The 22,246-nt window shown below is 39.8% G+C and overlaps 1 protein-coding gene across 1 annotated transcript in view; it reads right to left on the reverse strand.

The window, feature by feature from the left end:
- Window positions 1-396: 396 nt before the first annotated feature.
- Window positions 397-22,246, reverse strand: part of LOC126425128 (DNA repair protein XRCC1-like) — a 73,823-nt gene continuing 51,973 nt past the window's right edge. Inside the window, exons 13-14 of the mRNA XM_050088071.1 lie at window positions 8,840-8,906; window positions 397-687 (exon numbers count right to left, since the gene is read on the reverse strand). Coding sequence (XP_049944028.1) covers window positions 583-687; window positions 8,840-8,906 — 172 coding nt within the window. The 3' untranslated portion in view covers window positions 397-582. The remainder of the gene's footprint in view (window positions 688-8,839; window positions 8,907-22,246) is intronic.

Below are 22,246 nucleotides of genomic sequence, written 5' to 3' on the forward strand. Positions count from 1 at the left end.
TCCTTGAACCTTAACCAACATCATTCTACAGACTATTTCAAAAAGTCAGTCCCACCACTGGGGACCTCTCCTTGTATGTACTACTGGTAGACACTCATAAAAGTGCAACACACTCCCCATTTTCAGCTTCGTCTCCTCTAACCTTTGCCACAGCTGCCGCCCTCTCAACATCAGCTCCAAGTGACCTCTGCCCCCCTCCCCTTTCACTAACCTATCCCTTTTTCTGCCTTTGGGAAGGCACAACCAATTTCAAAAACTTGTGGATGTCTCTTGGCAGTATTTAGAGATTCGCCTCCTGAATGTAAATAAATATATAAGTAAATTTGATGTTGTATAAACTTATCCATGAAATGGTAGGTTCTCTTCCTAATGGGACTAAGGAAATTAAAAAAGAAGACCAAATCTAAGAGTCTTTTAATAACACCGGAATCAAGTACACTGCAATATTAAAGTATCACATATGAATAAAAACATTCATCCATTTAAATTAATCAGATAATTGTCAATAAAAATGACAGGTAAGATCTTTTGGACGAGGTAGTGACTGCCTGCAGCCTGATGACAAGCTTCGCTTTACTTCGGCTACTCAAGCTCGTACGGAGCCGTGGGCACGAGTTTGCGAGTGTCATTGCACTCCCACACCCACGCTGGCCTCACTGCCGTACATCTGCTGTGGTCGAATTTCAACTGCAACGTGACAAAAATTATCAGTGATTGCAGCTTTCACACAAACTTATATACGACAGCTGTGCACGAGAGATGCATCTACTGATCTACTAAGTAGAAGCATTATAGCACTTATCGTTTTCTAGGAGAGAAAATAAAGTCATCTGATACTGACAAAGAAAACACAAAATTCGGAAATAAGTATGTTTTTATTTTTCAACTAGGCACTTCCTGGTTACTTGTCTACCTCAAATCTTCTACTAGACAGGGAAAGGAATCAAACCAAGCTATACTAAAAAAATTTACTGATTTTCTTTGCATTTATTTAAAATCATTACTGCAGTGCATAAACTATTTTAAAAATTTGCTACAGAATTGATTTGTGTGTTAATTACAAACAACATTTTTGCAAGAATACATAAATTTATTTGCCTGTGAAGTTTGAAAACAACAGTGAACAGTGATGTTTGTAAATATAACACTAGAAGGCGAAATGAATCATAGTACCCTTCATTCAGCCTTAATGTGGTGCATGAAGGATTGGAATATTCAGCCATAAAAAAATCTGTGAACATCTACTCCATAATGCAAAAAATTAAAGAATTAAGAGAAAATAAAATTAAAAAACATAAATTGAAATTATATATGCTTGACAACTCCTACTCCTAATCCCCTCCTCCACCTCAGCAGCAGCAGCAGAAGAAGAAGAAGAAAGAAGTAGTTCTGAATGTGTAATGATGTGTGCAGAGATGCCAACTTTTAAGAAAGCCAATAAGTAATGCGCCGGATAATGCAAGGAGTGGGAGGGGGTTGTGGCAGGATATTTTTGATGCATCGCTAAATCAGAAATTATTGAAAAACCAACACACTATTGATCTGCACTATATCTCTGAAGTACAACTGAAGAATCATTTTTTGAATGGAATACTCTAGTTGCCGCCCCCCCCCCCCTCCCCCCCAGCAGCTCCTGTTTGTTGAAAGTACTCTGGTGACATGCTGCTTCTTTCGAAATCGTATGCATCCTCTGCACTAACAGAGCACTTAAACAGTTCTGTGTTCATATTAGCATGAAATTCTGTATTGTTCTTCCTCATCAAACTAAAAACTCTATCCACTGGCAAATCAATGTGGTACTAGAACAGCTATCATGAGCTTACTCAGTGAAGAGTACTTTCTTGCTTCTGAAACATCAGTGAGTTCTGAAGTATCATACCAAATTCTGTCAGCCTTCTCATCCTTTTCAGAAAAGAATGTATCAAATTAGCACGGACTGAACTCTTGTCAACTTCAGTATCTATCTTTATTTGGCTCTTTGTTGACAATGCACTCACATGTTTTTGTACAGAACAGTATGACATCTGAATAAAAAATTTTCAATGTAGCTTCCTCTAGAGCAACTTCCTTTAATTTAAGCCCTCATGTTTGCTCCAATGACCAACTCACTGTCATTTTTCTATTATTTAACAGATCGAAATGTCACATGAAGCAAATTACTATCAGACTCCGGAACTGTGGATGATTTCATAAAGCGAACAATAAAGTTCACTGAAAAGATTATTTAACTCTGAATGAAGTGTATGAATAAGTGCGGCCTCTAGTTGGAGGAATACATTTAAAGGAGTTGATAAGTGGAAGAACAGAACTGAGAAACAAAAGATAAAGTTTATTATACGGATTTTCAAACTGTGCCTTAACTTGTAGAAATTTTGAGGTGGCCGTATCAGGATACCATTCACAGAGGAACATTTTCGAGTGCCACTGTTCTAAGACCCTTAATGTGCGCAGTAGGCCAGACAACTGCCTAGTAGAAACAGACGCCAATATTTTGTGTGGTTTTTCATCAAAGACAAAGCTTTAAAGCATTTTGCCTCCTTGAACTCTTTAGCAAGTAATAAGAAATGTAAATTAAAAACTGCTCAGTATTAATATTTATAAGACCATTACAGCCCTTTTGAGCAGCTAAGTGTGCAAGATGACAATCACAGCCTCAAACGTGAATATTGGTATTTTCTTTACAAATAAAAGAACTTACGCCTTTGGAAACACCAGTCAAATTATTTGCATTGTCACATGAGAAATCTATATAGTTATGCCATGGCATCTCCCACTTCTTTAGTTCATTATCCAAAACACTGAATATTCCTTTGCCCGTGTTGTCGTCAGATTCTCAAATCGAGAGAATTACAGTTCATCTGCATGTTTTCAGCATCAAAAAGCGACACTACTGGATAGAGTTTTTCGCCATTTGTATCGTTACTGCCGTCTGTTGCCAGGGCAAGAGACTAGCATTTCATTAACTTTGTTATCTTTCCCTCGAAGCCACACTTTTAACTAACACTCCCTTTTTGGTTCTTGGTACTTGTAGGCTATTTTCGAATTGGGGAACATTTTCTTGAACAAACTTCCTGGATGGTCACTGCATGCTAAACTCAAGTTGTGCTCAACAAGGAATGTCGTAAATAACAGCTCTGTGTTTGTTACCAAACTTTCATCTTTCAAGAATTTACTAAAATTGTTAAATTCTTGTTTGTGTCCCTCAGCTTACCTGTATCTGAATGAATTTTGCTAGCCATGTGTTTGTGGCAATCTTCTCTTCCACCATGCGCACCTAGAAAATCCTGCCTACACACACTGAAAAACACGTAGATTTGGGGGAGTGCAGTATACAGGGCTTTCACGTATTCCTCCCTAAAATTTTTAACAATTTTGTGTTTGTCTCTTAAAGTGTGTCACTTGTCCTGATACCATCACCACACATTTTACTCCACCAGAAATCACTTCATCATTTATTTCAAGATATTTTGAACACATTTCCTCGACACATGCTTAGTAAGCGCCAGAAGAGCATCCAGTGTTAACTTGTTTAAGAATATGTCACTAAACGGAGCTTGGCTACAATTTGTCATCACAACAAAACAAAGAAATTTGCACAAGAGCTCGACTGGCATCTATGGGTAGCAGACGTGGGGATGTTCTATAACCATGCAAACCGTCAGAGGTGTCTACGGTCTCGCTGCCATGATCCTTTTCATGTCCGTGGTGCTCATTTCTGCTATTCACGCTTCAGTCTTCAGTGATACTTTTGTATCATTAGTTATACAAGAGAGACTTAATGACGACAAAGGATCTGCGCTACGTCATTCAGCTATATAATTTAGACGACGATGGTGTACTACACCCTACAGATTGTGTTTAGTGTTGACTCTTGGATGGCACAAATGAAGGCAACTTCAAATTTTGTGAAGTTATAGAAGGCCCAAGGCAGTGTACTGCCAAGGTGTCCCCAATTAGATGAACAAGATTTTTGTTTGATTATTTCAAATGAAGCATGTTGCAGATTCTTATATATACTCAACTTAAATCGGTAGTAATATGGTACCCTCACATCCTCTCACTATACATGCAACTCTAACAGGTCACACTTATTAGTAGCGTATGTGCAACACAATAAATTCGTACTAACATCTGCCTTCCTTCAAACAGATGCATAATGCTCTTCCTCAGTAATGAAATCAAACATATTTTCTGATGACAGTGAAATTCTATTTAAGGATAAAATTTCTCACATAATACATTACACCACTCACAAATTATTAATTTTCATGTTAGTATGCAGAGTCAAGAGGAATGATCGATACAAACTGTCGGCTTTGGCTAGTGATGTAATGTTAATGACTGATGTCATGACACCTTTTGATGCATATATTCATGGTTTTGTTTTTAGTTGGTGAAGCCAAAAAATGCAAAAGTAAAAAACAAAAACTTGGTGACAGACTGAAAAGCCAGTGAAGATGATATTAAAAAAGCCTGGTTATGCTAACAGATGGATCTGTAGCTCAGTTAGTTTGAAGAAACAAATAGTCAATAACGTCATGTTATAGTCGCCACATTGTCTACTGAGTTTGTCACGTTTTCCATGTCACTGGTCAAAATCAACAACTCATACTGCACATTCCTCTACATCTGTGATCCATTTAATGAGCACATATGGGGCTTCATAAAGACCGTGTGTCACAGGGTTTTAACTTAAAGACGCAAGAACAGTGAGTAGGGAATGTTATTGAGTATCCAAGTGAAAAAGACTACTTCAGTATCACATCCATGGAAGCATATTGCTTGTGTCTCATGACACATTTTATGTTGAGAATGAAATCACACCCAAGGAAAAAATGCAAGGTGGGGCAATTGAGACTACCCACAATGACCATGACATAATTAAGCTATAGTATATGACATACATTTACAAACAGAAGGAACTGAATACTGACATTTGTTTTGCATCAATAGTATTATTTGGGTTGCCTCGGATGAGTTGTTTGTATCCGAATACTTCAATTAGTCTAGTGAAATGAAGAGCATTTAATCTGTGACAATTACAGGGACATATATAACTAAGGTACATGTGCATGACATCAATAAAGAATACAACCCCATCATTAAAACAAATTTCCAGGAGGAAGAATATTCAACACTGCAGTATACCGCCAACAGTTATCTATGATTTTAAAATATTCAAAAGGCCCACAAATCATCATTGTGACATTTGGATCAGAATTTAATCTGAATTACTTTCAGCCATAAATTAAGTTACAAATTATCATATACAATCCCAAAACAAATAAAAGCTAAGTTCTCAAAACATGCTCCTATTACAAATTGCTAAGCACATGAATATTTAATCTACATTACTTTCTTGTGAGGTTGGCAAGGGGAAAGGGGCGGGGTGTTGGTGGTCACTATCGCACTCTACGTTGTAGCGTCCACCGCCTCTGCATTTCTTGTAGTTCATATAACAAATATGTATGTAGTATGCATCAAAATACTCATCTACGTCCACTATCTGATACAGGTTCTCAGAATTTATCTTGCAATTTTAGTTTTTATGTGAAAATTTCATCAAATATTCCAAAATCCATTAAATATATTGGGAATGTAAACATTAGGAATTGCCACAGGTGAATCTGTTGCCACAACTTTTAACTCACAACCAAAGAATCACCTTCCAACCTAACCCAGAACTCGGGCTACGCCATAGATCAGTCTGTCACCACAGTCAAGATTTCAGGGTATTGTCGGGTCCAATACCCCTTACTAGCTCCTTTTTATTCTTTACAGTTTCATTTAAATAGGGAAGTCGGACTCAACACCTTCCTTTCAGCAATGGCACTCATTTACAGTTTCAAGCTTTCCGTGTAAGCACTGTATCATGATGGCTTCATCACAGAGGCATCTATTGTTTGATGTAATCAAAATTCTAAAAGGGACAGAACAGAACAAGCATACCAACTATCTATCAAAAATGTGAAAAGAAAAAAATGTTGAGAATTCAAGTGGTAAAAAATGTTTTGCTCTTGTGCATCCTTTTGAGCACTTTATTTGCTTCTACTTACAGGTCACCAAAAAATTGCAATTTTTGCCATGTCATTCGTTAAGTTTTAATTATTGGAGGAAATTCATAATTATTATGTGTGTGTGTGTGTGTGTGTGTGTGTGTGAGTGTGTGAGAGAGAGAGAGAGAGAGAGAGAGAGAGAGAGAGAGAGAGAGAGAGAGGGGCTAGTAAAGGATATACCACTACAAACACACACACACACACACACACACACACACACAGACAGACGCCATTGTCCACAGTAGAAACGTTGTCGCATCTAACCAGTTCTGCAGTACGTAACGAATGGCCCCATCACTTGCAATGGAGAACACAAGTCTCAACGGAAACTGTAGATTCATAGAGTTAAAAGGGGAATCCGGATCATCATCAATAGGCCCAATGACCTCAAAAACTGTGTATTCATCTCCTCACATAATTATATAAGTGAAGTACTTGATAATCAGATTTGCAAAGTATTTTCATTGGAGAGTGTAAAAGGGACCAGTTCAATATAAACCAGCAATTCCACTAACTTCAAGAGCTGATTTCACATTAATCTATATTTATCTTAAATGATACCAATGAACCATACAACAAGTTTATGGCCACATTTAAGCTTTTTTTAAAATACCTTTTCTCAAGAAAAAGACATTCAACTCTGAAGAAAAAAAGGGGGGGTTGGGGGGGGTTCACAAAAGGGCTAAAGATATTATGTCAAAATGAGATGAGACTGTCCCAATACTCCAAGTGAAATATTAGTCCTGATTTTATTACCTACTCAAAAAATATAAACAAATACTGACACAGGAGGGGGCAAGGGCGACAAAAACTAATGTGTAATTCTGAGCAAAAAACTAAAGCAACTTGGCAAATTATAGGATGAGAAATGTGTGCAAGGTCAGTTACTCACAGTAATATAGAGCTGATTGTGAACAACAATAAGCTGACCTAACCCAGACAAACAGCTAGTGCATTCTGTCATTATTTCTCAAACATAGTGCAGCAGTTGATAAACCCGCATCGTGACAAACAGCCAGACAGTAAGATAGTACAGTCAGATCAAAAAACTCAAGCAAATACATTATTCACATATCCAACACCACCTGAGGTGTTGTAAAAATTATTAAAGGATTGCCTAATAAGTATTAAATGAGTGCTCATGAGATACCAGATGATATCATCAAAGCTAGTGCAACGGAACCACTTTTAGACATAATAAATTCATCATTCAAGAGTGGTGTATTTCCAAATAAACTAAAACTGCAAAAGTAACACCTCTGCTTAGGAAGGGTGCAAAACACAAAACTGCTAATTATACACCAGTGTCAGTTTTGTCAGGCTTCACCAAAATTATGAAAACAGTGTTCTTTAGAAGATTAACAGCCTTCTTAGATGACTTACAACATGGGTTAAGGACTGGAAACTCAACCCCATCTGCAATTTGTGCCTTTTTAAATGAAATACTAAAAGCAACACGTGCCTAGAATATTTCTTGATCTTAGTAAAGCCTTTGATGTTACTGATCATGACATTCTTTTGCATAAGTAATTATAGGGCAATCTGAAATGTGAATCCGATCAAATCTTAATAATCATCAACAGATTAAAAGACATAAAATATAAAGACAGTGAATCACACAATATATCTACCATTTGCAGCAATAAGGGGGAGGGGGGCAGGGGAGGGGATGGACTCCCATAAGGGTCAGTTCTGTGCTGTGTCCTATTTCTGCTGTATGTAAATGACTTGGCTACTAAAATGATGGAACCACAGTACTTTTTGCAAATTCCATGAATATTCTTAATTAAATCACACACTGAGGCAAATCTGCAGGAAAGTGCAACATCAGTTATGTGTAGCTTAGCACTGTGGTTCAGGACTAATAGTCTCATTATAAATTCTGAAAGAACTGTGGCAGTTAAGTTTTGCACCATGCAAAACCTCTATCCTGCAAACCTTGTACACCATTGAAGGGAAAAGTGTCACAAATGTGAGTTGTACAAAATTTTTAAGCATGGATATTCAGGAAGATTTGAAGTAGGTGATGTACATTAGCAAATCTTAATAAAAAATTGAATATTTGTATGAACGTTGTTAGGACTCTCGCTCACCATACTAACTGCTTATCAGTGATGACCACATATGATGGTAGTATACAGTCACTACTGACGCATGGAATAATTTTTTGGGAGAGTTCCACAATTAAAGTAAAGAAAAAAGTTATCAGGGTGATGAAAGCTGAATGCAGGGATTCCTGTAGACCCCTCTTTTGGTCTCAAAATACTACCTCTGCCTTGTTTGAATATATGTATATTAAATACTAAACTTTACAAATGGCAGCATTTAAAAGAAAGAAAACATCTTCAAACATAACTATGATCTACACAAATATGAAACTAGGCAGAAGCTGAAACCACACACAAATGCAGTAAGAACAAACTTGTCCAAAATAGGAATATATCATACTGGAGTTCAGCCATATGTCTCCTTATTTAAAATCCATACCAACTTTAAACATATTTAAGGTAAAATCTAAACAGTTCTTGCTTGACCACTGCTTTTACTTTGTCTCTGAATTTCTGGAACATTATAGTAAGTAAACCTCATTTATCAAACATTGAGTTTCACACTATAATTTACTCTGCATTTATCATGCAGTCTTATTTAGTACCCACTGCTATCATACGTAGAAGCAACATAGTATGACAGTTTATATTATTGTGCACTTTGTACTGACCATGTAATCACAAAGACTACTGCAACTGTAAATTACATACTCACTGTTTCTTCAGTATACTTACTTTTTCACAGTCTTTTATTCTGTCAGTTACAAGATAGTTGGCACTTTCAATACTTGAGGTGACATCTCTGAAACAAAGAGAAGACAGTAGAGCATTATTTACATCCTGACTAGTGCATTAGAGGCAATACCTTTCTCAAAACATGAACCAAAGCATTACATAATCTTGTATGAAGCCAGTCAAGAAATTATGTTTTCTATACAATGATGTCTTAACTGCTGTTGTTGTTGTTGCTGCTGTGGTCTTCAGTCCAGGGACTGGTTTGATGCAGCTCTCCGTGCTACTCTATCCTGTGCAAGCTTCTTCATCTCCCAGAACCTACTGCAACCTACATCCTTCTGAATCTGCTTAGTGTATTGATCTCTTGGTCTCCCACCACAGTTTTTACCCTCCAATACTAAATTGGTGATCCCTTGATGCCTCAGAACATGTCCTACCAACCGATCCCTTCTTCTAGTCGAGTTGTGCTACAAATTTCTCTTCTCCCCAATTCTATTCAATACCTCCTCATTAGTTATCAGATCTCTATTCTCTTCTTGTCTAAACTATTTATCGTCCATGTTTCACTTCCATATGTGGCTACATTCCATACAAATACTTTCAGAAACTACTTATTTCTCTTCTTTAGAAACGCTTTTCTTGCCATCAACAGTCTACATTTTATATCCTCTCTACTTCGACCATCATCAGTTATTTTGCTCCCAAAATAGCGAAACTCATTTACTACTTTAAGTGTCTCATTTCCTAATCTAATTCCCTCAGCATCACCCGACTTAATTCGACTACATTCCATTATCCTTGTTTTGTTTTTGTTGATATTCATCTTATATCCTCCTTTCAAGACACTGTCCATTCCATTCAACTGCTCTTCCAGGTCCTTTTCTGTCTCTGACAGAATTACTATGTCATCGGCGAACCTCAAAAGTCTTTATTTCTTAACCTGGATTTTAACTACTACTCCAAATTTTTCTTTTGTTTCCTTTACTGCTTGCTTAATACACAGATTGAATAACATTGGGGATAGGCTACAACCCTGTCTCACTCCCTTCCCCACCACTGCTTCCCTTTCAAGCCCCTCAACTCTTATAACTGCCATTTGGTTTCTGTACAAATTGTAAATAGCCTTTCGCTACCTGTATTTTACCCCTGCCACCTTTAGAATTTGAAAGAGAGTATTCCAGTCAACATTGTCAAAAACTTTCTCTAAGTCTGCAAATGGTAGAAATGTAGGTTTGCCTTTCCTTAATCTATTTACTAAGATAAGTCATAGCGTCAGTATTGCCTCCCGTGTTCCAACATTTCTGCGGAATCCAAACTGATCTTCACCGAGGTCGGCTTCTACTAGTTTTTCCATTCGTCTGTAAAGAATTCGCGTTAGTATCTTGCAGCTGTGACTTATTAAACTGATAGTTCAGTAATTTTCACATCTGTCAACACCTGCTTTCTTTGGGATTGGAACTATTATATTCTTCTTGAAGTCTGAGGGTATTTCGCCTGTCTCATACATCTTGCTCACCAGATGGTAGAGTTTTGTCAGGACTGGCTCTCCCAAGGCAGTCAGTAGTTCTAATGGAATGTTGTCTACTCCCGGGGCCTTGTTTCGACTCGGTCTTTCCATGCTCTGTCAAACTCTTCACACAGTATCATGTCTCCCATTTCATCTTCATCTATATCCTCTTCTATTTCCATAATACTGCCCTCAAGTACATCACCCTTGTATAGACCCTCTATATACTCCTTCCACCTTTCTGCTTTCCCTTCTTTGTTTAGAACTGGGTTTCCATCTGAGCTCTTGATATTCATCCAAGTGGTTTTCTTTTGTGCAAAGGTCTCTTTAATTTTCCTGTAGGCAGTATCTATCGTACCCCTAGTGAGATATGCCTCCACATCCCTACATTTGTCCTCTAGCCATCCTTGCTTAGCCATTTTGCACTTCCTGTCCATTTCATTTTTGAGATGTTTGTATTCCTTTTTGCCTGCTTCATTCTCTGCATTTTTGTATTTTCTCCTTTCATCAATTAAATTCAATATATCTTCTGTTACCCAAGGATTTCTACTAGCCCTCATCTTTTTACCTACTTGATCCTCCGCTGCCTTCATTATTTCATATCTCAAAGCTACCCATTCTTCTTCTACTTTATTTCTTTCCCCCATTCTTGTCAATCGTTCCCTAATGCTCTCCCTGAAACTCTCTACAACCACTAGTTCTGTCAGTTTATCGAGGTCCCATCTCCTTAAGTTCCCACCTCTTTGCAGTTTCTTCAGTTTTAATCTACAGTTAATAACCAGTAGTGTGGCGTCAAGAGTCCACATATGTCCGTGGAAATGTCTTACTATTTAAAACCTGGATCCTAAATCTTTGTCCTACCATTATATAATCTATCTGAAACATTCCAGTCTCTCCAGGCCTCTTCCATGTATACAACATTCTTTCATGATTCTTGAACCAAGTGTTAGCTATGATTAAGTGATGCTCTGTGCAAAATTCTACCAGGCAGCTTCCTCTTTCATTTCTTACCCCCAATCCATATTCACCTACTACGTTTCCTTCTCTCCGTTTTCCTACTATCGAATTCCAGTCACCCATGACTATTAAATTTTTGTCTCCCTTCACAATCTGAATGATACAATTTATCAATCTCTTCGTCATCTGCGGAGCTAGTTGGGATATAAATTTTTACTACTGTGGTAGGCCTGGGCTTCGTGTCCATCTTGGCGACAATAATGCGTTCACTATGCTGTTTGTAGTAGCTTACCCACACTCCTATTTTTTATTCATTATTAAACCTACTCCTGCATTACCCCTATTTGATTTTGTATTTATAACTCTGTATTCACTTGACCAAAAGTCTTGTTCCTCCTGCCACCGAACTTCTCTAATTTCCACTATATATAACTTTAACATATCCATTTCCCTTTTTAAATTTTCTAACCTACCTGCCCGATTAAGGGATCTGACATTCCACGCTCCGATCCGTAGAACACCAGTTTTCTTCCTCCTGATAACAATGTCCTCCTGAGTAGTCCCCGCCCAGAGATCCAAATGGACACCTCCAGAATATTTTACCCAAGAGGACGGCATCATCACGTAACCATACAGTAGAGCTGTATGCCCTCAGGAAAAGTTACGCTGTAGTTTCCCCTTGCTTTCAGCCGTTCGCAGTACCAGCAGAGGAAGGCCGTTTTGGTTAGTGTCACAAGGCCTGATCAGTCAATCAGACTGTTGCCCCTGCAACTACTGAAAAGGCTGCTGCCCCCTCTTCAGGAACCACATGTTTGTCTGGGCTCTCAACAGATACCCCTCCATTGTGGTTGCAACTACGGTACGGCTATCTGTACCGCTGAGGCATGCAAGCCTCCCCATCAACGGCTAGGTCCATGGTTTCATGGGGGGTGGGGGGTGTCTTAACTAGCAAGCATAAATGGTAATGTGCTACAAAACAGAAACCTGTTTTACTGTTAGAAGTCTGTGTAAAGAATATTCAATAACAGTCTGCCACAATATCACATGATGCATATGAAAACAAAGTAAATAATAAAAAGAACCATCTCACTTTAAGATTAATGCATTCAGATACACACACACACACACACACACACACACACACACACACACATACTGATGTAATACCTATATTATATTCATCAGGCACAATGTAGAGGAGGGCTTCAAGAATGTGATGTAATTCTGGAAATGAGTAGAAGAACTTTTATGAACTCTTTATCACACAGTGTGTCACATAAATCAACATCATTTATTATTACTATTATTTTTTTTCATCAGTCTTCTGGCTGGTTTAATGTGATCTGCCATGAATTACTCTTCTGTGCCAACCTTTTAAGCTCAGATTAGCAATTGCAACCTACGTCCTCCATTATTTATTGGACATATTCCAATATCTGTCTTTCTCTACAGTTTTTACCACTACAGCTACTTCTGATACCATGAAAGTTATTCTGTGATGTCTTAATAGATGTTCCACCATCCTGACCCTTCTTTTTGTCAGTATTTTCCGTACATTTCTCTCCTTACCTATTCTCCTTATCTTATTCCTTATCTTATCAGCCCACCTAATTTTCAACATTCTGTTGCAGCACCAAATCAATCTCAGATGCTTTAATTCTCTTCTGTTCCAGTTTTCCCGCAGTCCATGTTTCACTATCATACAATGATGTGCACCAAACATACATTCTCAAAAATATCTCCCTCAAATTAAGCCCTATGTTTGATACTAGCGTACTTCTCTTGGACAAGCACACCCTTTCTGCCGGTACTAGTCTGTTTCTTATGTCTTCCTCACTCCGTATATTCCGCTTAATTAATCAGAATCACTTGAAACAATCACTTTAAGGATCAGTAGAATAACAAACGAGTTCACAACATCAACTTCAGCCCTGATGCCACAAAAACCGCAGACAGTATTCTTGATAATGTCACATCCCCAAGAAATGAAATTTTTAAGTACACACATCAAAAAAAGGTTTTGCATCATCCGAGTTCCCAAAACTCCTGAAGATCGACATTGACTGTGGATACTGTATCACAGACGTCACTAAACCTGCCCAAAGGTGCAAACAACCATGCATGAGCAATGCCTATTAGATGGAGGGGCTCCAACAGCCAATAAGTTACAGTTGTTCTACTAGAAAGGACATACACGGCTTGTGTTGTCTGTAGTTCCACCATGCCTAGACAGTCAGTACCGCGGTTTGATCGTGTCAGCATTATTACTTTGTGCCAGGAAGGGAAGTGTCCAGGCATCTCGGAGTGAAGCAAAGATATGTTGTTCGGAAATGGAGGAGATACAGAGAGATAGGAACTGTCGATGACATGCCTCAATCAGGCTGCCCAAGGGTTACAACTGCAGTGGATGACTGCTACCTACAGATTATGGCTCGGAGGAACCCTGACAGCAATGCCAACTTGTTGAATAATGCTGTTTGGGCAGCCACAGGACGTCATGTTACGACTCAAACTGTGTGCAATAGGCTGCATGGTGCACAACTTCACTCCCAACATCAATGGCGAGGTCCACCTTTGCAGCCACGATACCATGCAGTGAAGTACAGATGGGCCCAACAACATACCGAACGGACCACTCAGGATTGGCATCACATTCTCTTCACTGATGAGTGTCGCATATGCTTTCAACCACACAATCATCGGAGACGTGTTTGGAGGTAACCCGGTCAGGCTGAATGTCTTAGACACACTGTGCAGCGAATGCAGCAAGTTGGAGGTTCTCTGCTGTTTTGGGGTGGCCTTATGTGGGGCTGATGTACACCACTGGTGGTCATGGAAGGAGCCGTAAAGGCTGTACGATACGCGAATGCTATCCTCCAACCAATAGTGCAACTATATCGGTGGCATACTGGCGGGGCATCTTAATGCAAGGATCACTTTCAGGTGATACTGAAAAAGCTAAAATAACACAAAAATGAAGCACAGAATGTACTCGTATATAAATAACTACACAAACATGTCATGTAGACGGTAGTACATTGCAAAACTACGATAATAATCACTGCTTAATTTTGCTTCAGCATGTCAGACTTTAAAATCCTCTGACATGTATACATGTCGTCGTCAAAGTATGTCTTGTCACTGTAGATTTACAGTAATATCAGATAAGTGTTAAACTCTGTATGTCATGAAATGTTGTAAATTACATGAAATGCTACCAATGTCAACAGAATTCATATAAATAGTTTCAAATCGATGTTCTAACACTCTGCTAACATGTAAGGTCAGGTCCTTGGCACAAAAATACATTTACAAGCCAAGACTACCTGTGCCTGGCTGTATCACTCGCATGCTTTTTGCACCCTCTGTGTTCTTTCAGCAGTTGCAATACATACGCAAACAAAGTATTATGTAAGAATGGTGTTGCCATGTTCTGTATGAGCGCCCAAGCCACTGCGAGACATTTAGAACAGATAACATTTGTATTTTTATGCCACTTTATTATAAATAAATTTTCCTATCCTGTCCCTTTGCTCCTTATGACTATATCATCACGTAACAAGTTGTATGTTGTCAACTGATGTAAAAAGATGTTGTGACATGAAGCCTATAACTGTTATTGCTGAAATGTATTAACTCCGATTAGTGCACTGGCAGTCTTGACTTGGGCCTCCTCAGGGGACACCACCTTAACGTAGCACTGTCCGTGCGAGCGAGGAGGTTTGCGTGCTCTTGGTCGAGAGGGCTATGCCGGCGGTAGCATAACTACCAGTAGGGCCACCCACACTATACCCGGGCCGCTGAAACATTGCACTTGACGTTTGCGTATGAAGTTGGCAGCGTAACAGAGTAACAAGTGAAGAACGATAGGCGCTAGGCGCTCAGCGTGGGGCGCCAGCCAATCACAGCGCAGTGAGCACAGCTGTTACTCACGTGCTGTGACGTCAAAGTTCCCGCGTTGCCGGCTTTGTTTAGTGGATGTGTATACAACGTGAATTGTATGTTGTTTACCGTGTGCTTTCGTTGTACTGTGTGCTATATCGTTGTGACTTTTGTTACGTTGTGAGTGTACATACTTGGAAAATGCCACCGAAAAGACTTCGTTCACCTAGTGACAATCCTTTGCGTCGAGGGGTGCCGCTAAACAGCCAGGCACTGGAGTTACTACGCAGAACTCGTGAGTTTTACGAGCAGGAGAAAAACTACGTAAGCACTCATGGACAGCCATCAATTCCTGCCGACAAAGTGGTGGAACGTACGTCGAAAACTCTTGGTGTTAGTGCAAGAACCGTAGTAAGTAAGGGAGTATTGCTACAAAACTTGGAAGATACTGAAGTGAGCCGTAATGATTCCGAGCTGTCTGGATCAAATAATACATTTTTATCAACCCCGGGAAAGAAGAAAAAGCGGCCTAGTCCTATCACAGATTCAGATTCTTTCCAGACAGATGCAATTCGTAAGCATGTTTATGCTTACTACAGCAGAAAAGAGTATCCGACTGTAGCCAAGTTATTAATCTCTTTAAAAGAAAGTGAACTCTTCAGGGGTGGTAAAACATCACTAAAAATTGTGCAAAAAACATGGGTTTCCGTTACAAAACGCTAGACGGACGCAAAGTACTGTTAGAGAGGGCACATATTGTTACCACTCGTAGCATTTTCTTGCACAAAATTGTGGGCAGAGACATTCATTCCATAATTTGGCTAGACGAAACGTGGGTTAATGCCGGGGAAGCTGTGAATAAATGTTGGACGGATAACACACCCAGCAGTAGCGGCCATCAGCCGACGGGAAGAGGAGCTAGATTAATTGTGGTCCATGCAGGCTCCTCCAGTGGTTTTGTCCCTGACGCACTTTTAGTTTTTAGATCAAAAAAGACTGGTGATTACCATGAAGATATGGATCACACACGATTTGTTGAGTGGTTCAGGAACCTTTTAAAACAATTTCCTGTCCCTACAACAATTGTAATGGACAATGCGCCATATCATTCGGTGATACAGAACAAAGCCCCAACCACAAATGATCGAAAAGAAGTTATGGTGCAGTGGTTACAGGCTCGAAATATTGCAGCGGATATGAGTATGACAAAGGTTCTGTTATATTCTCTTGTTAAAGAAAATAAGCCTACGACACCTACATATGTAGTAGACGAAATTGCCAAGAAGCAGGGTCATACTGTAATAAGGCTGCCACCATATCACTGCCATTTCAACCCTATTGAGTTAATATGGAGTGATGTAAAAATGTATGTAAGGAACAACAACAAGTCCTTTACAATAACAGAGGTGGAAAAGCTGTTGCGTGAAGCTCTTGTGACTGTGGATGCAGCCTCATGGAGAAAAAAAGTAGAGCACGTCGAGAAGCTTATACGAGCAGCCCAGACAATAGAAGGCATTATCAGTGCCCATGAACAATTAATGATTTGTCTTGCTGATGACGACGATGAAGACGGTTTTGGCGATGAGTCGGACAACAGTGACGATGGCGAGCTGGATGGAATTGCGCCATTATCGCTGTAAATTGGTGAGTGAAAAATTACTAATATTGGTTATTTATTGCAATCTCGGTTATTATTTATTTTGTAAGCTACCTACATTATTGATTTTAAAGTACCAGTCGTCAGATGCTTGTTTTTTTTTTTTGTATTTCTTTGCTCCGTTATCGAAAGGGTGTGCATTGTTATGCTTTTATATGCATTATTATACGGTTGCTTACTTCCTGTCATTGTAGTACAACTAAAAACGAGTTTTTATATACACTGTAATTGCTCAATCGCTTGCATTTACGAGACGGGACGGAAAACTGTATCGTCTGCTGTGTGTATAGAGGCTGCTGTTGCAACATCGCTATTACAGTATAGCCAACCTAACTAGACAAAAAGCGAACTGTCAAGTGCAATGTTTCGCCGGCGGGGGTATAGACAGGTCAATGGGGAGGAGCCAGACGAAGCGTGTCCCACAACGACCTATCTACTGTCTGGTTCTATCCTAAGCCTATCCCTTTCTCTTATCATTCTTAACATCCTACAACATAGAGCAGGGAGGACTCTAGAGGTGTGGTAAAGCCAGTCTCCCTAAGGGAGTAAACCCGATACAAATCATCTGCTGCCATGCAGTTAGTAGAGGGATCTACAAAGGCTAAGGATGCTCCCCTGAACATGGAGCCAGCTACCCTGTGAGCTGTAAGGGGCAACCCCCCAAACTGTTGGGCAGAAGATTAACAATCTCCCCCTGCAAAACATCAATTGTTGCGAATGCTAGCAAAGGAGTAAGCCAGACAGATATTTCCATGATGACCCCAGCAAACAAAAAAAGGATAAGAGATATGTACATAGGAACATGAAATGTGCGGAGCCTATAGGAAGCTGGAGCCCTACATCAACTGCTAACACAAGTAAACAACTACAGTATAAAAATATTGGCTCTCCAGGAAATTAGGTGGAAGGAGAGTGACATAATGGACACGGGAAATTTCACTATCTACTATAGTGGCAGGAGGATGAATACTTTTGGAACAGGTTTTGTTGTTGCTAAAGAACAGAAACATGCGGTGATGTGCTTCCAACCAATCAATGAATGGATGTCCATATTAAGGTTAAGGGGAAAATGTTTCAACATTACAATCATAAATGTAAATGCACCCATGGAGGAGGCAGATGAACAACAAAAGGACGAGTTTTATAGCAAGGTAGAACAACTGTATGATTAGGCTCCCAAACATGATGTCAAGATATTAACAGGAGACCTGAAAGCAAAAATAGGAAAAGAAGAGGCCTTTTAACCAACCATAGGAAGACATAGCCTCCAGGAAATATCAAACGACAATGGACTAAGAGCTGTAGATTTTGCTATAAGCAAAAACATGACTGTCAGCAGTACATGTTTCCCACACAAAAAAATACACAAAGAAACATGGATTTCACCAGATTGACAAACCAGAAATCAGATAGACCATATACTGATTGATTGGAGACACGGATCGGACATAATGGATGTTAGGGGCCAACATGGAGCTGACTGCAATTCAGACTATCATCTAGTGAGAATTAAATATACACACAAGATCTCACTATTGAGTAAACAAAAAGGCCACAACAAAAGATGTTTGACATTAAAAAACTGAAGTTAGAAGAAATATGGAGAGCATATCAGACGAAAATAGAAGAGGGGATTAAGAATGAGACCGGCACATCAAATGAACATACAGAAGTAATGTGGAAACAATGTAAGACTGCAATCCTCGAGGCAGCTGGAGAGGTTTCAGGATATAAACAAGCTCAAAGGAAGGAAGATTGGTTTGACAAAGAATGTATGAGAAGAATTGAGGAATTTAATATAGCATGAATTTAATTATTGCAGAGAAGAACTCGAGCAAGATGAATATAATGAAAAGCGCCATGTAGCGAAAAGGGTCTGCAGAGAAGAAAAGAGCACTAGAAAAGAAAAGAAAAAAACTGGAAGAAATTGAACAGCTAGGAAAAGAGAAGCAAAGTCATGAAATGTACCAAAAGATAAAAGAAGGAAAGACCGGGTTCCAAGCCAGAACAAATATGTGTAGGAACAAAGAAGGGGATTTGATAGGGGATGGTAATAAAATACTTGACAGGTGGGCAGAATACTTCCAAGAGTTACTGAACCCAGAAGTAGAAGAGTTAGAACGAGAGGAACTGGTGGAACTAACTTACTATGGACCAGAGGTTTTAACATCAGAACCTACACTGGGGGAAGTGATGCAAGCCATTAAGACCTTGAAATACAATAAGGCACCTGGAGAAGATCAGATCCAGGCCAAACTTCTCAAATACGGTGAGGAAACGCTGTGGAAAACAATTCATAAAATAATACTGAATATATGGCAAGAGGAGAGCATGCCAAAGGAGTGGAAAACAGCTATAATGTGCCCCATACATAAAAAAGGAGATAAATTAAACTGCCAGAACTATTGAGGAATCTCCCTACTAAATACTACATACAAAGTTTTCTCCAAGATTCTAACCCGCAGGCTTACTCCATATATGGAAGAAAGAGTTGGAGACTATCAGAGTGGCTTTAGAAGAAATAGGTTAACAACCGACCAGATATTCACATTGCGCATACTAGAAAAATGTTACGATTAAATTAACATACACCACCTTTATATTGACTTTAAACATGCCTATGATAGCATCTCAAGAGTGGCATTGTGGAATGTAATGGAAGAGGCTGGAATACTTAAGAAGCTCATTAAACTTTCTATGATGACTCTCAGCGGAACCAACTGTAAAGTAAAAATACAGGGTGAAATCTCCAGAGAAGTGGAAGTGAAGAAGGGACTTAGACAGGGTGACAATATCTCTTCATTACTATTCAACCTTCGCCTAGAAAAAGTCGTAAGTCGGATAGAGTTAAATAAAGGAGGAACCTTCTTACATCGTTCACTACAGTACCTAGCCTATGCTGACGATGTGGCATTACTCGCATGAAACACTGTTGTGCTAAGCGATGCCTATCAACAACTGGAGAAAGGTGCAAGGGAACTTGGCCTGACAGTCAATGTCAAAAAGACCAAGTATACGGCAATGACCAACCAACAAAACCTACCAAATCTCAGGATAGCCAACAGGGAGTTTGAAAGGGTGAGAGACTTCAAGTACCTTGGGTCAACTACCAGAGAGACAAATGACATTGGCAGTGAGGTGAAAGCCAGAATAGCAGCAGGTAACAGAGGCTACTTTTCCGCTTTACCCATGCTTAGGAGTTCGCTTCTATCACGAAAATCCAAAATGCTCATTTACAAAACAATTATAAGACCAGTTGCTATGTATGGTGCCGAAACGTGGACCATGACTGTAACTGAGGAAAGGATCCTTAGCATATGGGAGAGAAGGTGCTACGTAAAATATATGGCCCAATATAAGATACAAATACTTTTGTAAAAAAACTTTTATTTTCTGATTCTACACACTTTTACCTATTTTTCTACATAGTTGCCTTGTTTATTTATGCACTTGTCATACCATACAACTAAGTTTTTAATTCCCTCTTCAAAGAATTCGGCCGCCTGCTCCGACAGCCAAGAGTTCACGGCCGCTTTCACCTCATCGTCGTCATTGATGCGCTGCCCGCCAAGATGGTGTTTCAGGTACCGGAAAGGGTGAAAATCGCTATGAGCAAGGTCGGGGCTGTATGGTGTATGGTCCAAAACTTCCTAGCCAAAAGAATCAATCAAATTCCGAGTCCTTTGAGAGGTGTGAGGCCTAGCGTTATCGTGCAGGAGCAAAACTCCTTTTGTCAGCATGCCGCGCCTTTTGTTTTGAATTGCTCTGCGGAGCTTCCTTAGAGTTGCACAGTAGGCATCTGAGTTGATTGTCGTTCCTCGTGGCATAAAGTCCACTAGCAAAACACCGCGCCTGTCCCAGAACACAGTTGCCATAATCTTGCGCTTTGACAGCTTCTGTTTGGCTTTGACCTTGACGGGTGAGGTTGTGAGTCGCCATTCCATCGATTGTCGCTGGCTTTCGGGGATACCCATGTTTCATCTCCAGTGACAATTTGACTCAACATGTCATCCCCTTCTTCCTCGTAACGAATCAAAAAGTCCAATGAAGTGGCAAATCTCTTCCCTTTGTGGTCCTCTGTGAGGAGTCTGGGTACCCACCGAGAACATAGTTTCTTAAAGTTTAGGTTTTCAGACACAATTTTGTACAAAACCGATCTTGAAACTTGTGGAAATTCCAAAGAAAGAGTGGAAATTTTGAATCTTCTGTCCTCACGAATCTTTGTTTCGACTGCAGCCACCAAATCATCAGTGATCACAGAGGGCCGGCCTGAGCGTTCTTCGTCATGGACGTTTTGACGGCCATTTTTAAACTCTCTAACCCATTGACGCACTTTGCCTTCACTCATTGCATTCAAGCCATAAACTTCTGTTAACTGACGATGAATTTCTGCAGCTCATAGGCTTCTCTCGGTCAAAAAACGTATCACTGACCGTATCTCACACGCGGTGGGCGATTCAATAATCGTAAACATTATAAAGTAGCACAGCGATGCGTACACGTCAGCTATAGAGCTGCAACTTGCATCACTGTGAACGGGAAGGATGCCGGCAAGTGGCGCGGTGGCTTGTTGCGGCGTCCACGCGAACAACGGGACTGTACGCGCGAACGGCCCTTACTTAAAAAACAACCCTCGCATGATCAAGATGGTTGGCGCATTCGTACGAATACAGAACTACAACACCTTTTTGAAGAACCTGACACTGTCACTATCATTAAAATAAGAAGACTGCGGTGGGCAGGGCACATGGTCAGAATGGAAGAAGACAGAGCATGCAAGAGGATTTTTGATGGCAAGACTGGAGGCAGATGGCGGAGGGAGTTGAAGAAGACATGAAAAAGCTGGGTGTCAAGAGGATGGAGACGGAAAGCCATGGATCGGATAGAATGGCAGGATATTGTGATGCAGGCCAAGGCCCTTCAAGTGCTCTAGAACCAAGGAGTAAAAAAGTAAGCCTTGACTTGTGAATGTATTTTTGCACCACTCACCTTTGTTTACATGTTAGCAGTGCGCTAGAACATTATTTGTAAAAAAATAACGTGAATGATGTTAACACTGGTAATATTTCATGTAATTTACATCATCTCATGATGAACAGAGCTTCACACTTATATGTGTTGTTGTTGTTGATGTTGTTGTATTCAGTCAAGAGACTGGTTGGATGCAGCTCTCCATGCTACTCTATCCTGTGCAAGCTGTTTCATCTCTTGAGTAACTACTGAAACCTACATCCTTCTGGATATGCTTAGTGTATTCATCTCTTGGTCTCCCTCTACCGATTTTTACCCTCCATGCTTCCCTCCGGTACTACACTGGTGATCACTTGATGCCTCGGGATGTGTCCTACCAACCGATCCCTTCTTCAAGTCAAGTTGCGCCACAAATTCCTCTTCTCCCCAATTC

Source organism: Schistocerca serialis, chromosome 10 (genome assembly GCF_023864345.2).
Source record: "Schistocerca serialis cubense isolate TAMUIC-IGC-003099 chromosome 10, iqSchSeri2.2, whole genome shotgun sequence".
Classification (NCBI taxonomy): Eukaryota; Metazoa; Arthropoda; class Insecta; order Orthoptera; family Acrididae; genus Schistocerca; species Schistocerca serialis.